At 39.9% G+C, this 18,096-nt stretch overlaps 2 protein-coding genes and 1 pseudogene across 3 annotated transcripts in view; 1 reads left to right on the top strand and 2 right to left on the bottom strand.

Annotated features, from left to right (window-relative positions):
* Window positions 1-18,096, bottom strand: part of SMOC1 (SPARC related modular calcium binding 1) — a 314,710-nt gene that overhangs the window by 263,787 nt on the left and 32,827 nt on the right. The gene's annotated exons all lie outside the window — the stretch shown is intronic.
* On the bottom strand, window positions 6,484-7,089 carry LOC102833916 (annotated as a pseudogene).
* On the top strand, window positions 12,958-13,218 carry LOC102833530 (natural cytotoxicity triggering receptor 3 ligand 1-like). The gene has a single exon (XM_006865600.1). The coding sequence runs from the start codon at window positions 12,958-12,960 to the stop codon at window positions 13,216-13,218; it is 261 nt and encodes an 86-aa protein (XP_006865662.1).

The following is an 18,096-nucleotide window of genomic DNA, read 5'->3' as shown; positions in this document are numbered from 1 at the left end:
CTCTCCAAATCCCTCACTGTCTAATCTTTCCAAAACATTGATCATATCATTACCTTCTTAAAAACTATTCAATGATGCTCCCCGACTTAAAACACCAAGTCCAAACTCCTTAGCATGTAGTGCCATGATTGTCACCACTCCTATTTCTCACAGTCACCCTAAATTACATGATACTGAACTTCTTACAATCTCTAGAACATATCATTCCCTCTCATTCTTCCATGGCTTTGCACATGCTGTACCCTCCTCCTGGAAATTCCTCTCTGATCCCTACCTTTGAAATTCCTACTAAGTATTTAATACCTAGCTCAGTTGATACTTCTTTGACTCTGCTCTCAGAAGAATACAAGCTACACTGCCCTACATTTGTCATAGCACCCCTTCTCAACATCATATTTTTATTATATATAACATAATCACATGATGTTATCATTTATTTACACTATTGTCACATTCTAATCACCATGACTATATACGTCCATATTGTAAGAACAGATCCTCTTCATCATAGGTAACCTATTTCAATCTTGATTCTAAACAATCCATGACAATCCCTAGTGTTAAAAAATGAGATGGAGGGATGATAATGCTCTATGATGCTCTGACACCTACAAAAGGGACAATGTCTAAGGATCACTGCTAAATCTTGGCTGCCAACTCTTCATGCCAGGCCCTCTCAATGCATTACCTCATTTAATGGTCACAGCAACCCCATGTAGTAGATATTATTACCTCCCACTGTAAATCTGAGGAAACCAAGTCTCAAATGGGTTAGGTAATGTACACAATGACCTCAGCTAGCAGGTGGCAATTTCAGCCTTTGAGCTCACCTATGTCTAACTTCAAAGCCCATTTTTTTTTTCATTGTCTACTTTCCTTTTCAATTAACTGGTGATCCACTTCTCCTAGGAATTTTCAGGAAAGGTGAGAAACCCCCAAGAGGCAAATGTGTAAGAGCTGATATAAGGGAATTTCCAACTTCTTAAAGTGAACTTTCTACAGTGTGACAGAAGAATGTCAAGTGTTTCTTAATCCATATATATTACCAGTTTAAAAAAAAAAAAAAAAGTGTTGGTAAATGCTCTCCCCTTAAGTCTATGGCTTAGAAAACCCCACTTTGGAGACTGAAGTTATTGTTCAGATAAGTTAAACAGCCATGATCAATAAATGGATTCCACCAAAATAGGTAATGTGTGTATTCTATGAATGAAGATATAGGTCATTGCAGCTAATTTCAATCAGAAATAGAAGAAATTTCCCCAAAAAGTATGTTTCTGTAAGACTTCTAACCATATCAGTCTGTCTGTTTTATCACTATATCTGTTGCTCACAACATAAAAATTTTAAAAATTAAAAATTAAAATTGACTTAAGCCAAATAAGTAAAAAGTCACAGTTATCTATTGATGCATAACAAACCACCACTAAATTTACTGGCTCAAAATAACAATTTATGATTCTCTGGGTTGACTGCGCAGTTAACCTACTGGTTTCCTCTAAACTCATTCAGGCAGCTGTGTTCAGCTGGAGGGTCAAATTAGGCTGGAAGGTCTAAGATGGTCTCTCTGCTATGTTCAACAATTGGTGAACATTTGGCTGTAGTGCAAAATTTGGCACTACATTTGGCTGTAGTGCTTCAATTCTCCACATCCTAGTCTAGCCTACTGGAAGCTTCTCATCCTCCAGTAGGCTAGACTAGCTTTCTTTCCAATGGTGGTCTGAGAGAGGCATTCTAAGAGGGTGAAGACAGAAGCTGCAAGGCCCCTTGAGGCCTAGACTCCTGAGTTCACACGATGTTCCTCCCTCTACATTTTATGAGTCAAAGCAAGTCACAGGCCAACTCATATTCAAGAGGTTAGAAAATAGACTCCACTCTTAATGGAGGATGCTACAAAGAAACTGTGTCTATATTTAATCTACCACAGGAATTTACTGGCATTTACAAGAATTTACCACTGGAATGTACCTCACATAAATGGGAGGTACAAGGGAACTTTAAGAATAGCTGGAACCAAGTGCTTAAAATATATTACCAAAAACCTGTTTCTTTCTGTTCTCAGCTTTGTTTTGTTCTTTAGGGCTTTATTATCAGGTAAATTTTTCCTTCATAGTGACCAAAGAATCATCAACCAAAAGAGGCCTAAATTCTCATAGTATACCTACTCCTGAGCTTCTTCCCCCAATAGTTCCCAAAAAAGTAATGTTAAAATTGAATCAATTGGCCCAGCTTGCGTCACATGACCATCCCTGAGCCACAGAAGAAAATTCACTGGTTGACCAAATCTTGGTCACACACTCATGTTGGAGGATGATTGGTTCACTTAAATGGTAGAGACTAACAGTGGGGAAGAAAAGCAGAAATGCTTATACCAGAAAAGAGAGAATGGCTGTTAGGCAGACCAAAACAGCAGATGTTTACTACAATAGGCTTCTTAAAGTGGTAACAGGGCAAATTGCCACCACAGAATGCACTAAACTTCTCTCTTCCAATGCATCATGCAATTCTGCCAGTTGACAAGTTCCAATTTCCCAGCAGGGTGTTGTGTGCATCAGAGTAGCTTGCTATGTGCTTGCAAAACAAAGACATAGGACAAACCCTTTTGTGACATGCACTTGCACAACTCTTCAGTCTTGCTAAAAATTTCCTTTCTCAGGCATTTGTCAAATTGTTCCCTAGAACAACCCACTCTAATAGGAATCAGAAAACTTTGTCTTTTAATTCCGTGGTATTTCTGGATTGAATGCAAACACAACTTCCTCTTTGCTTCCCAAGCCCCATCAAAAGACAACTGGGCCAACACTGCATGGAGGTTTAGGGATCACAGTGAAAAACTGTGCCTTTAGTGAATTAGTAATTCCTAGATCACCTCAGGTAGTTCCATCCCACATATATTTGTTACAAAACCTGCAGAAAGGAGGCCCTCAACAACAAATGAATCAGCCAATCTCTGAATAAATGAATTAGTCAAGGAATGAATGAATGCGTAAATGAGTTAAAATCTCCCTCCCTAACAAGAGCAATGTTTCAGATTCTCAATCCTCAGGTACAGGAGATTAAGATGGTCAGTAGAACAAATTTACCTCAGCAATCCAATTAGTTCATCTCATTGGAACCTCTGTGCCTGTTACAAATTTACATTATAGTATTTATATTTACATTTTCTTTATGTCCCAGGACATCTCCTGAGTATAGGTCAAGGGATTTGGAAAAGAAATTTCTGATTTTAAATGTAATCACATGATCCAGTAGTTGCATGTGGCCCTTATGCCTTGGTTTTCTATAGAATTGGTTATCACCCCTTCAGAATTGCACCTGCCCAGCTAAGATTCTCAATTTCTATCAGTATAGGAGCAGCTCTAAATCATAAACAAGATATTCCTCTGTCCTCAAACATGGCAAGTAATACCTGAAAAGATAGAGAGCAGAGTCTTCAAGAGTTTCTCTACTTTCCAAGGGAACTTATCTTCTCATATATGAGTTGTTGTTAAGTGCTATTGACTCATAGTGACCACAGCTGTATAGGGTGTGCCATAAGTTCCACTCATTGCAGTTCTTATAACCTTTTCTTTCTACAATTTTAGCCTAAAGAAGTAGTCTCAAACTAGAAAGTGCATAAGAATCACCAGAAGTCTATTCTGGACATGTAAATTCTTGAATCTTGTAGAATCTCAGATGAGCTACAGATTGTATTTTTTTGAAATGTACTTTTGTAGAAATACAGGTCTAGAGAATGTAACAAGATTCTTAATGTCCTGGTTTCAGGTCCTTGTAGAAGAGGCCAACAGTTTGCTAATAGCATGCAGGTTTGCATGATTAAAATTTCCATAGGCTAGACCAGGTCATGGTGGCACATGTCATGAGTCTAACCAGTTATGGTGTGTCTTCACAGATATGCACAACTCACCTTGTTTTAGCACTAGGGGCACCAGGTTATTAAATTTTCATAATTAACACAAGGGAAAAGCATTTGGGTATGGGGGACAGGCAAGAGCATGTTTGTTTTCTTGACACCTTCCATCAGATAAGAAGTTATGAGTAAACACTTCGCTACTTAAGGTGAGCATCTTAGGGGGTTTGTTTTGTTTTGTTTTGTTTTGTTTTGTTTTGTTTTGTTTTGCAACACTGAGCTATTTGCTGCTTCCTTAAATTCAAATTTGCTATTTGGCAGGTAGGTCTGGAAATGGCATACTTGGTCATCTGTCAGCTAATCTGGGATCTTTTCCAAATTTAGAATCTAGTTAGAACCTTGAGGATCCCTTCATCTCTTATCCAACAAGTCTGCACAAGCACAAAAAGAAAGCATCCACTACTGCAGCTGAGAACACACACATATACTCTTACTCACATCCTGTTCTTATTCATTGTCATCTCACACAGGAGGATAATTCCAGTCAACATTGTATCCCAAAGCACTTCTCACATGCCTTCATTAGAACATGTATCTGAAAAAACAAAAATTGCTTCCCTCCATGTCTGTTTTTGAGACTATAGTGCAAATATCTCCTTCATTTTATAACACATGTATATATGGTGGTGGCGGTGTACTGTGGAGTCAGTTCCAACTCATAGTAACCCTACCTAGGGTTTCTGAAACTGTAAATCTTTATGGGAGCAGAAAGCCTCATCTGTCTCCCACAGAACAACTGGTAGTTTTGAACTGCTGACCATAAGATTAGTAGCCTAACTTGTAACCACTACACTACCAGAGCTCCATATGTGTGTGTGTGTGTGTGTGTGTGTGTGTGTCTGTGTGTATTATCTTCTCTATTCTAGGCATGGATACAGAAAGACAGACGAAGATCCTGCAATCATGAAGATTCTATTCTAGAATGGGAGGCTGAGAAAAAAAAACTAAATAGATTTATATGACAATGGTGCTCTCAGAAATACAGTGAATGCTCTTAAAACCTGCCAGACTTCCTGTAAGAAGTGTGACAAGAACCATTCCCACAAAGTGACACAGTACAAAAAGGGCAAAAGTTTCTAAGTATCTAAGAAAAGCAAAGTTAGCCTCTATGATGTTAATCTGTCACTTGTCTGTCAGTTTGTCATACTGTGGTGGCTTGTGTGTTGCTGTGATGTTGGAAGCTATTGGTGGATAGGTTTTAGCAGAGCTTCTGGACTAAGACAAAGTAGGACAAAAGAAAGACAGATTACTTCTGAATGGTTAGCCACTGAAAACTTTATGAATAGCAGCAGAACACTGTCAGATATAGTGACAGAAGACTAAAACCTTACGAATAGCAGCAGAATATTATCAGATACAGAGCCAGATGGTGAGTCGCTTAAATTGGAAGGCACTCAAAATATAACTGGGGAAGGGGTGCTTCCTCAAAATAGAGTTGATCATAATGACACAAATGGAGCAAAGCTTTCAGAACCGTCATTTGCTGATGAAAAACAACTAAAATGTGAATAAATAACTGCAAGCATCTGAGATGCGATGTATGAGGTATGAATCTAGGAAAGTTGGAAGTTGTCAAAATGAAATGTAACACATAAGGATCAATATTCTAGACATTAGCTGAAATGGACTGGTATTGGCCATTTTGAATTAGACACTCAGATGGTTTACTATGCCAAGGAATGACAAATTCAAGAGGAATGGCATCACATTCATAGTCAAGAAGAACATTCAAGATCTATCTTGAAGTACAATGCTGTCTGTGAGAGGATAAGATCCATACCTCCAAAAAAAAAACTAGTTAATACCACTATAATTCAAATTTACTACCAACCACTAAAGCCAGTAATGATAAAAATTGAAGAATTCTAACAACTTCTTTAGGCCTAAATTGATCAAACATGTGATCAAGATGCTTTGTTAATTAATGGTGATTAGAATACAAAAGTTGGAATGAAGAAGGATTAAAAGTTGGAAAGTAAGACTTTGATAGAAAGCAAGCTGAAGATTACATGATAGAATTATTGTGGGCTAGAGACAAGACTTATTCATTCATCGCAAATAATGCTTTTCAATAACATAAAAGACAACTATCCACATGGACCTCACCAGATGGAATATACAACCAAATTGACTACATGTGTGGGAAGAGAAGGTGAGAAAGTTCAATATCATCAGCCAAAATAAAGACCAGGGGCAGACTGTGGAACACACTACCAATTGCTCATATGTAAATTCAGGCTGAAATTGAAGAAAATTAAAGTAATTCCATGAAAGTCAAAATATGATCTTAAATATACATTCTGAATTTAGAGGCCATCTCAAGAATAGATTTGATGCATTAGACATTAATGATTGAAGACCAGAAGAGTTGTGGGATGACATCAAGTACATCATACAGAATGATAGGAAAGAAAGAAAAGACTAAAATGGATGTCAGAACAAATTCTGAAACTTTAACTTAGTTGAGCTAAAGCAATCGGAAGAAATGAAGAAATAAAAAAGCTGATAGAAAATATCAAGAAGAAAAATATTTTGGGGGGACAGGGCCATCCTAAGTTTATTGGGCCATAGCTAGATCAGTGGTTGGAAGTGGCCACACACTCAAGTTTATCTTTCCTCATGGAGTTGGAGTTGGAGAAACCCTTGGCTGCATTGATGAGCTCATCTGCTAAACACTCAGCCATGGGCTTGATATTTCAGAAGACAGCTTCACATGCACCCATGCACAGCAACTAGATAGCTTGGTTCACTCTGAGCAGTGGGAATACCTGCATAGCCTGCTGCCTCACATTATCAGTTCGTTCAATGCATGATGAGTCCTCCTGATGGCTACTGTTAATGATGGTATTCACCAGGACCTGCTAGGGATTCTCACCAGTGAGCAGGTGGATTATAAAGAAAGCTTGTTTGACAATGCTCACAGTCATGAGCTTCTTGCCATTGTTACAGCCATGTTTATCATGGAGTTGGTAAGGCACTCCATAATGGGGCATTGTGATTTGTAGAAGCACTTTGGCTGCATAGTGCCCTGTGCTTGGAGCAGGTATTTGGCATACATCTTTTTTACTGTGATGTAGTCCTGCAGAGAAATCTTCTTGACCTGCATATCATCTGTGCTCCACAAGAAGCTTGATGTCAGGGGTCTCCGCTACTGCAAGTGTAGCTGTCTCCGACACAGTCATCCTGGGAAATCTGGGTTTGGGCCTCGTACTGCTCTGGCACAGGCAGGCCAAAGTAAAATATAATGGGATGTGCAAGACCTGGAGTAAAAAACCAAAAGGGAACAACACTCAGCATTTCTCAAGTAGAAAAAAACTAAAGAAAAAAATACAAGCTTCAACTTGAAATATTGAAGGATTCTTCTGGCAAAATATTGAATGATGTAGAAGGTTTCAAAAGAAAATGGGATGAATATACAGAGTCACTGTACCAAAAAGAACTGGTCAATATTCAACCATTTCAAGAAACAGCATATGATCAAGAACCAATGGTTTTGAAGGAAGAAGTCCAACCTGCAATGAATGCACTGGAGAAAAATAAGGCTCCAGGAATTGATGGTATACAAATTATAATCTTTCAACAAACTGATGCAGTACTGGGAGTACTCAGTAAGTACTTCACAAATTTCCAAGTAATTTGGAAGACAGCTACCTGGCCAACCAATTGAAAGAGACACATATTTGTGTCCATTCCAAAGAGAGGTGACCCAAAGGAATGTGGAAATCATCTAACAATATCATTGATATCACATGAAAGTAAAATTTTGCTGAAGATAATTAAAAAATAATTGGAGTTGCCATCAACATCAACAGGGAGCCACCAGAAGTTTTAGTTGGATTCAGGCGAGGATATAGAACTAGGGATATCATTGCTGATGTCAGATGAAACTTGGCTAAAAGCAGAGAATACAAGAAATATTTTTTTCTTTTTTTAATTGACTATACAAAGACTTTTAACTGTGTAGCTCATGAAAAACTACGGATAACGTTGCAAAGAATGAGTATTCCAGGACATTTAATTGTGTTCATGAGGAACCTGTACATAGATCAAGAGGCAGTTGTTAGAACAAAACAAGAGGATACTAAATAGTTTGAAATCAGGAAAGGTGTGTGCCAGGGGTGTATCCTTTCAACATACATATTCAATCTATATGCTGAATAAATAATCTGAGAAGCTGAATTATATGAAGAAGAACATAGCATCAGGATTGGAGGAAGAGTCATTAACAACCTGAGATGTAATGATATAACTTTGCTTGATGGAAGCAAGAAGACTTTAAATACTCACTGATAAAGATCAAACACTACAGCCTTCAATATGGATTGCACATCAATGTAAAGAAATTACAAATCCTCACAATTGGACCAATAAGTGACATTATGATAAATGGAGAAAGGATTGAAGTTATCAAAGACTTCATTGTGCTTGGATCCTCAATCAACACTCATGATAGCAATAGTCGATAAATCAAATATATTGCATTAGGCAAATTGCCTTTAGAAGACATCTTTAGAGTGTTCAAGAGAAAAGATGTTAGATTGAGGACTAAAGTGTGCCTGATCCAAGCCATGGTGTTTTCAATAAATCTGATATGCATGCGAAAGTTGGACAGTGAATAAGAAAGACCTTAGAAGAATTGATGCATCCACCCTATGGCTCTGATCTTGTCCCTTCAGGATTCTTTATGTTCTCAAGACTCAAAAAACAAAACAAAACAAAAAAACATTTAAAAGGAACACACCTCAAGGGTGCCCAAACTGCCATTTGACATGGTATATATTGAAGAGCACAAAATTCTTCAGGTAAGGGTTAGAGAGATGGAGATATTACCTTCAGAAGTATACAGATCTAGATAGAGGATATGTTTAGAAACAAGTTTCACATTTTGATATTTTTAATAAAGGTTTCTGTTATTTTATAGCAATACTTTTTGACTTACCCTCAAATAGAACCAGAGATTGATATGTTGATGTTAAGTGCCATCTTGAGTCAGTTCCAACCCATAGCAACCCTGAGTAGGGTTTCCAAGAGTGAGTTTGACCGTCAACCTTGCAATTCAAACCAACTATGCAGTCCAGTGCATTAACCCACAGTGCCACATCAGGACTCCTAGAGATTGATACGGGTATATCGATATCTATCTATGGAGTTCTGGTATGGCACCATAGGATAAGCACTCAACCTAAAGGTCAGTTTGAGCCACAGGTCAGCAGTTCAAACTCACCTCTCCTTGGAAACCCTATACAGGGTCACTATGAATCAGAACCAACTCAACAGCATGTAACAATAGCAATGGAAATGTCATCAATTCTAACTCATGGTGATAAAGTAGAGCTGTTCCATAAGGTTTCAAGTCTGTTACCATCTGTTCCTGTAAAGATTTACAGTCTCTGAACCCCTAAGGTGTCGTTTTACTCTGCCCCATATAGGGTCACTGTGAGTCATAAGTGAAGTCCTGGTGTGGCGCTGTGGGTTAATGCACCAGACTGCAAACCCATTTAAACTGCAAGGTTGGTGGTTCAAGCTCACCAGCTGCTCCTTGGAAACCCTATACAGGGTCACTATGGGTCAGAACCGACTCAACAGCACTTAACAACAACAATGAATCATAAGGGCTCCTGGTGTGGCACTGTAGATCAGCACTGGACTGTGAACCACAAGATCAGCAGTTCAAACCCACCATCAGATCCTTGGAAACCCTATAAAGGCTTGCTATGTGTAGGAACCGATTCAACAGCACTTAACAACAACATGAGTCTTAAAGGAGTCTGGTATGGAGCTGTAGGATGAGCACTGGACTGCTAACCATAAGGTTGGCAGTTCAAACCCACTAACCATTCTTCAGAAAACATATACAGGGTCATTGAGTCAGAATCAACTTGACAACATTAATAACAAACCAGTAGCAATGAGTCATAATCAGGGAGTTAAGTTTGGTTTTTTTGTTTACCTTTCAGAAGCAGATCACTAGACCTGTCTTCCAAGGAGCCTCTAGATAGGTTCAAACCACCAACCTTTCAGCTAGTAGTCTACAGCTTAACTGTTTCCACCACCCAGGGACTCCTCTGATGCAAATACACACCAAAAATGATGAAATATACTTATGAAATAAAATCCAAACTTACACCTGATCAAGTCTAGAGACTTAATCTAGAAATCTAACTTTCATTTCAGAGGAAGCATAAAAGAGAGAGAAACATGTTGCGACAATTACAAGAATCCAATTAGCAAAATTGAGTATGGAAAACTATAGAACCTTGTCTAGTCAGCAAATAAATTTTAAGGTAAAAAGAAAATGGAGGAGAAACTCGAAGATTAAAAGATATATAAGACTTATTTGGATCTTAAGTTAAATGAATAAATAGTAAAGCATATTTAAGAGATAATCATGGAAATTTTAATGTTGACTGAATACTTGATGGTTTTGTTGGTGTTGTTGTTAAGTGCCATCAAGTTGGATTTGACTCATAGTGACTCCATATTGGGATTATGAGGAGCGACTGGTGAGTTTGAACAACTGACCTTGTGGTTAGAAGTCCAGTGTTTATCCTACATCGCCACACCCCAGAATTCCTGAAGGTAGCATATTAATTTACTAATATATTGTACTAATTGTTAGGGACAGAGTATGAACCTAACAGCCAGCTTAACTGCACCCCAACACCTGGCACCAGAATCAACAATTCCTAGAAATTGAGCCCAGCACACTGTCTGAGAAATAGAGCAGTGCTAGACCATTAGAAAAGGTGCAAAATAAGTGCCATCTAACCCTTGCCACCAATCAAAATTAAACCTGAGGATAACAAGCCAAAAACCCTATAAAAAGGGAGAAAGAACAGAAGGTCAATGCTCTCTCTCGTTTGCAAGAGAGACTCCTGCTTCTCCTCTTCTGATAGCTCAATAAACCTGGCTTGCTATTTGCTGCTTTTGTCTGTGTTTGCTGTTTGTACCAACCTCAAGTGGTTCTTGCTAGACCTGCAAAAGTCAAGTTATCAGACCTTAACATCTTGGGGGCTCATTGGGATACAACTTCAGGTTGATGCTCTGGTTGGTGAATAATTGTTTTTCGTTTTATATCCATCTCACCTATGTTATTTCCTTCCCTTTTGTGTGTGTTGAAAGTGTTGAATGACAGATAGTAGTATATTACATGAGTCCAACAGGAGAACTTGTTCTCCACTGGTCTGAAGAAAACAGTAGGATTGCATGAATCTCAGGGGACTTTGCTCCCCTCAGGACAGAAGAGCCAAGTGGCAAATTCCTCCCTCTTATTGAAGAGGTATAAAGTCTTGGTGTGGTGCTGTGGGCTAATGCATCAGAATGCAAAGTTATTTGAACTGCAAGGTCAGTGGTTCAAGCTCACGACCGGCTCCTTGGAAATCCTATATAGGGTTGCTATGGGTCGGAATTGACTCAATGGCACTTAACAACAACAACAGCAATTGAAGAGGTGGTGTGGTGTTCTGGCTGCAACCATGTAGGGGCCACATAGGAACTCCCATTCAGATAAGGATTTTAGAGAATGAGCCTAAGCCCAGGCTGAAGACAGAAAGTTTAGGCACATCCAGGGTCTGATGCAAATTGGTCACTCCTGGCCCTTGCCGCTCTCCCTCCTGAGGGAGAATGAATACTGAGTCACTTATAAGGGGAGGAATCAACTCCAGGGGTGACACCCTGAGGAGGTCCCTCACCTAAGCAGCACATTTAGACCCACAACATTCAACCTCCAGCAGAATGAGACTTTCAGTATGAATCTAACCTTTGCCTGAATGGGACTCTTAACTTTTCACTTTCACTTAATGCTCAACTTCACACTCTTCGATCTTTCTTTAGATACTATATCCCAGAACCTGCCCTTGCCTATATTATGTCCCTAGGCAGCCTCCTTTGTGCTTTTTGCCACTGTTAGCATACTGGGGTTGGACCTTAACCCTAGGGGTGGATGCCCCAAATTGTATATTGCATGAAGAGAGCTTAGAATTTGGGGTTCCAGTAAAAAGTGGGTAGGTAGGATTTTTAAGCCAGTTTTTGCAACATCTGTTTAATTGTAACATCTCTGGGATGCTAAGGAAGGAATTTTCTGGGACAACTGTTAAAGAAACAACAACAACAACAACAGTTCCTTTATCTTTCCTCAATTTAGCCTATCTTTTTGTACTGGTGCCAGCCTGTGGTTTTTTGACAAAGGGAACAGTAGGAATTGTCTAGATGGTAGGAGCAGGAGAATTCACTACCTCTTTCTTAATTGTGGGCCACCTATTAAGGAAGACTGTAGAAGAATTGACGCTTTTGAGTTATAGTGTTGGAGGAGAATATTGAAAGTGGCATAGGCTGACAAAAGAACCAATAGATCCATTTTAGAAGAAGTGCAGCCAGAGTGCTCCTTGGAGGCCAGGATAGCCAAACTTCATCTCTCATACTTTGGACATATTGTCAGGAAAGACTAGTTGCTGGAGAAGGATATCTTGTTTGGTAAGGTGGAGGGTCAGCGAAAAAGAGGAAGACCCCCAACGAGATGGATTGGCCAAGTGGCAGTATTGATGGACTCAAGCATGGCAACAGTAGTGAGGTTAGCCCAGGATCAGTCAGTGTTTCGTTCTGCTGTGCATAAGGTCGCTATGAGTCAGTACCAACTTGATGGCACCTAACAACAACAATAATTAGGGTTGGAACCAACTAGACAGCACTTAACAACAACAATAACAAAATTATGGACTGGAAGACCAAAAGAAAGGAGGAACAGAAGAGAGGAGCCCCAGACTGTGGCAGACTCCTCCAAGACTGACTAACTTTTGTGACTCTGGCAGTGGATAGGAAGGGAAGGCCTAAGCAAACCCACCACCAAGCAGGAGGAAACTAGGGAAAGAGGGATGCATTTTAGTGTCTCCTGTGGGATAGCTCCAGGGTCAGGACACTGATCTGGTTGAAGTGGTTCTCCTCCTTGCATGATTTTGTGTTTCTCTTTAGGGAAATGGAGAGAAGATCAGTCCATACCAGCAGAGAGTCCTTTGGAATGTATCCTGAAACAATGGAATGACCCTGCCCTAGGCATGGATAACTTAAAGAAAAGGAAGATGATTTTCCTTTGTAACACAGCTTGGCCCCTATATATGTTGGGTGAGTCAGAGGTTTGGCCATCCAATGGGTCCACTAATTACAATACTATTCTTCAGTTAGATCTTTTTTGCAAAAGACAAGGAAAGTGGGGTGAAATCCCTTATGTTCAGGCTTTCATGCACCATAGAGAGCATTATAATCAGGGCATGGGGAGAAAACCACAGGACTCCCTGCAAACACAGAGGGATTGGTGACTGCTCCCCTAAAAGAAAGTAAAGGCATTCCTCCAGCTTATAGTCCTCTGAGCAACTCCTTACCCCGCTATGAGGAAACAATGCTATTTCCAACAGTACCCAAGGGAATATACCCATCCCTGTACCCTCTTAAGAAGTTGCTAGGACTGGTGTGGTGCTGTGGGTTAATGCACTGAACTTCAAAGTCACTTTGATCTGCAAGGTCCGCAGTTGAAGCTCACCAGCCACTCCTAGGAAACAGGGTCACTGTGGGTTAGAACCAACTCAATGGCACTTAACAACAACAAAAGGCCAAATGGATAGACTGTGAGAGTGCATGTATCCTTCAGCATGGGAGATTTAAAGAACTGCAAAGACAAATTAGGAAACTTTTCAAATGAAATATATTGAGGAATTTCAGCATTTAGCACAAGTTTTTTATCTAACCTGGAAAGACATAATGATCTTACTCTCCTACTGCTGCACTCCCGATGAAAAATACTGCATAATAAGGATGCCAATCTAGATCCTGAATCTCCAGAGGGAAGGGTCATCTTAAACACCCATTTTATAAATCAATCTGCCTCAGAAAGAAGAAGGAGATTACAATGGAAAGCTCTTGGTTCCCAGAGTGATCCCAATGAGCTGTTTGTTGCTAGCTCAGTATACAATAACCATGACTTAAATGCAGAGGTGAAAGAACACCTCTGAAAAATTCATAGAAGCCACTTTTGCACCTGGTCTTAAGCCCCAAGTGGCACAAGGTCATTCTGGCTGGTCATGCCCAGGTCCCAGGTTTGGAGAAAGCTGATGTGGCTGTGGGAAACTGGGTCATGTACATAGAGAGCACCCAGACAGGCTCCCTAAGAATGGTAGAGAGGATGGGGAAGACCCCTTCCCATCTGCTTCTGGTGTGGGTTCACAGGCCACCTTACACATAGATGCCCAGGGAAAAGGGAAATGGCCCTTACTGAGTCATCAGACTGATGGGGCCCAGGTTCCTGTATGTTCCCTGGCAAGCAGATCAAAATCCTGCCTGAGGAATCTAGGGTGGGCATGGAAGTTGCCAGTAAGATAATATCTTTTCTTGTTGACACCAGGGCAGCCTATTGGGTTCTCATAACCTTTGGTGGTCTCCTCTCCTCCTCTTCTCCTGTTGTTATTGGAATTGATGGGTCACCAACCCCAAGGTTCCTCACTCCACTTCTGACCTGTATCTGTCAGGGGACATTATTGGCACATCAGTTTCTAATTATTCCAAACTCTTGCCCCTTTCATGGGACAGGATCTTCTGTATAAATTGGGAACAGCATTGGCTTTTATCCCTAGAGCCCAGATGTTAGCTATAAAGGAGGAACTCCCAGAAAAGGGTGACATTCCTCCTGAACTCTGAGATTTGGATCCAGAGATTTGAGCAAATGGAAAGCCCACTATATAAGTCTATACAGATGCAGTTAAAATTGAACTAAGACCTGGGGCTGGATATCTTAAAAGAATGCAGTATAGATTGTCACCACAAGGAATTCAGGGTTTAGCACCTGTAATGCAACTCCATAACTCTAGGATGCTAAACGAAACACCATCACCATATATTACCCCTATCCTAACCCTACAGAAACCAAATGTAAAGTAGAGATTGTCACAGCACCAGATCACTATGAAGGACACTTTAATCATAAGTCTATCACTGTTCCCAGTAACAGTCACAAACTTCTTTATTGAATAATAAAAAATAATAGCTCAGGGACAAATTCTAACAAATTGCTGGGTGTGTCATCCCCAAATTTTCCAAAGTCAGGGTTCTCGGGGTTCTTCCCAACATATGTCTCTGACTTCCATTCCAAGTACTAATTCATCCAGCATTAGCCCCCATTTTAGGAAGCCTACAGGAGACCCAGTTACAGTCCTCAAGGTAGATTGGCCAGTGCAAGTTTAATCAAAGTGTTTGAGTTGTGCCATACCCTTCCATCTTGCTCAATGGACTAATAATATAACCCAAAACTGCACTGCCAAAAGACTTTGTCCTGGAAGAAGGCCCAGAACTACCTGAGAAGCATTCAGGAACTACAGAAAGGCACGATTCAAAAATGGGAAACTCATTGGCACCCTGGAGTATAGTTGCAACTGGTTGATACTCCAGATGCCAGCGTTTGTCAGAGAAAGACTATTTGAAATGAATTAAGAAAAATTCAAGTCACTAAGGATTTAGGCCCAGGGGCATAGTGGTTATGTGGAGACAATGCCACCAAAGGAGCATTGGCTTTAAGACATTTAAATGTAACCAACTTATATGGGCGCTGCACAGTAGGATGGTTGAGACCTATAAATTACGATTCTCAGATTTATAGGAACTTCTATCGGGCTGTTAACCTCATGGTCGGCAGTTCAAAACTACCAACTGTTCCGTGGGAGAAAGATGAGGTTTTCTGCTCCTGTAAAGATTTGCAGCCTCGGAAACCCTGTGTAGGGTCACTATGAGTTGGAAAGGACTCCACAGTACTTAACAACAACAACATTCTATACCACTTTCTCTAGATCTAGAGAGGAGTAGGACTAATTTAGCAGGAGTGATCTCACTGCCATTGCTGGCCTCATAGGAGGGGTTATGTACAATACACGAGCTATTACAAACATGCTGGTATTGCCATAAAAGCAATCCAGTACTCTCTTGATTCACTGGCAAAGCAGGTGATGGACCACCAAATAGCATTAAACTATATACTGGCTAGCCAAGGCTCTGGCTAGTGTGCTCTGGCAATTACTACTTGCTGCTTTTTATCAACTCAAGTGGAAAAGTAGAGGAAAGAGTACAAGGCCTGTTAAACATTGCCAAGGTTTTAAGGGACCGTCAAAAAATAAATAACTGGAAACATTTGGACAACTATTAAAATTTTGATTCCCTCAATGACTTTGTTTCTCCCTCTTATTAAACCAATAGTGGTTATAACAATACTTTTAATATTTGGTTATTGTGTGTTTAAACCTGTTGGTTAAATTTGTATTGTCCAGAATACAACAGTTCCAAATGAAAATTATGGTGGTGCATGGCTTCCAACCCATAGCCATGGAACCTTTAGATGTGGCAGCAACCAGATAGATAGAGGAAGAGTAGGAGTCAGAAAAGAAACTCAGTAAAAGGATCCTAATTAGGTAGGTCATCTTCTCCAATCAGCAGAAAGTAGCCAGACAGAACAACACTGTATTCTCCTTAAAGAATTCAAGACCCTACTCTCTGAGGGAGGAAATGTTAGGGATAGAAAAGGAACCTAACAGCACCAGAATCAACAATTCCAGGAAATTGAGCACAGCACACCTCCTGATAAACAGAGTAGTGCTAGGCCATCAGAAAAGGTGCAAAATATATCTAGACCCTGCCACCAATCAGAATTAAACCTGAGGGAAACAATCCAAAAACCCTAGAAACGGGGAGAAAGAACAGAAGGCAAATGCTCCATTCTCACTTGGGAGAGCGACGTCCCCTTCTCCTCTTCTGAGAAGTATAATGTTCATAGCTTAATAAACCTGGCTTGTTATTTGCTGCTGTTTGTCTGTGTGTGCTGTTTGGGCCAACCTCAAGTAGGTCTTGCTAGACCTGCAGAAGTCAAGTTATTGGACCCTATCACTGATGGTATCATTGTTATGTTCTATAAAATCTTATCTTCTAGAGATACATATGAAAGTATTTACCAATAAGATATAACATCTGAGTTTGATTTAAATAATCTGAGCAAGGGAGTAAGGAGATGGGTAGATGGCACAAGAGTGGCCAAAAGCTATTCAGAGTTGAGACTGGGTGATGAGAGGATTCCATGAAAATTCATTATACTCTTCTCTCCATTTTTGTGCATATTTGGAAGTTTTCATAATGAAAAGATTTATTTTTAAATGAATAGAAAGAACTCAAAGAGTAACAGTCTAGATTATTTGCCAAAGTCCTAATTTCATTTTCAGTGTAACCTACTTACCCAAAATAACACTTTTTACATAAATTTACCCAAGTAATTACCTTCATAGAATACTTCCATTTGACTCATTTTCTTTCCAAATATTACTGAGAATTTTTTTCTACAAGGTTACATTAAGAAGTTAAATTCACAGTCAATGCTATATGAATATAAACTCATATCAAATATAAAACAGAAGATCTATGTGTAATGTAGGAGTCCCTGGGGTACTACCCAAAATGGTGATTGGAACCAACTCATAGGCACTGCAGAAGACAGGTTTGATGATTTGTTTCAAAAGGTAACAGCTTTGAAAATGTTTGAAACACTTCAACTCTCCACACATGGGGTCACCATGAGTCAGGACTGACTCAGCAGAAAGTGACAACAATAAATGTGTAATATATTTATTGCTACTGGTACAAAGTAAGTCTTTAGAAATTTATTCACCCTAATTTTAATCATCTTAGTTTATTGTTGTTGTTGTTAGGTGCTATCAAGTTGGTACCAACCCATAGCAACCTTATGCACAGCAAAACAAAACACTGCCTGATCCTGGGCCAACCTACTACTGTTGTCATGCTTGAGTCTATCAATGTTGCCTCCTGGCCAATTCATCTTGTCAGGGGTCATCTCTTTTTCTCTGACTCTCGACCTCACCAAACATGATAACCTTCTCCAGCGACTGGTCCCTTCTGACAATATGTCCGAAGTATGAGAGATGAAGTTTGGCCATGTTGGCCCTCCAAGGAGCACTCTGGCTGCACTTCTTCCAAAACAGATCTATTGGTTCCTTTAGCAGCCCATGGCACTTTCAATAGTCTCCTCCAACACCATAACTCAAAAGCATCAATTCTTCTGCGGTCCTCCTTATTCACTGTCCAGCTTTTGCATGCAGATGAGATTATTGAAAACAGCATGGCTTGGGTCAGGCGCACCTTAGTCCTCAAGCTGA

The sequence above is a fragment of the Chrysochloris asiatica genome, unplaced genomic scaffold, assembly GCF_000296735.1.
Source record: "Chrysochloris asiatica unplaced genomic scaffold, ChrAsi1.0 scaffold00079, whole genome shotgun sequence".
Taxonomy (NCBI): Eukaryota; Metazoa; Chordata; class Mammalia; order Afrosoricida; family Chrysochloridae; genus Chrysochloris; species Chrysochloris asiatica.
The sequence above is the reverse complement of the archived record's forward strand: the minus strand, read 5'-3'. Positions and strand labels throughout refer to the sequence as shown.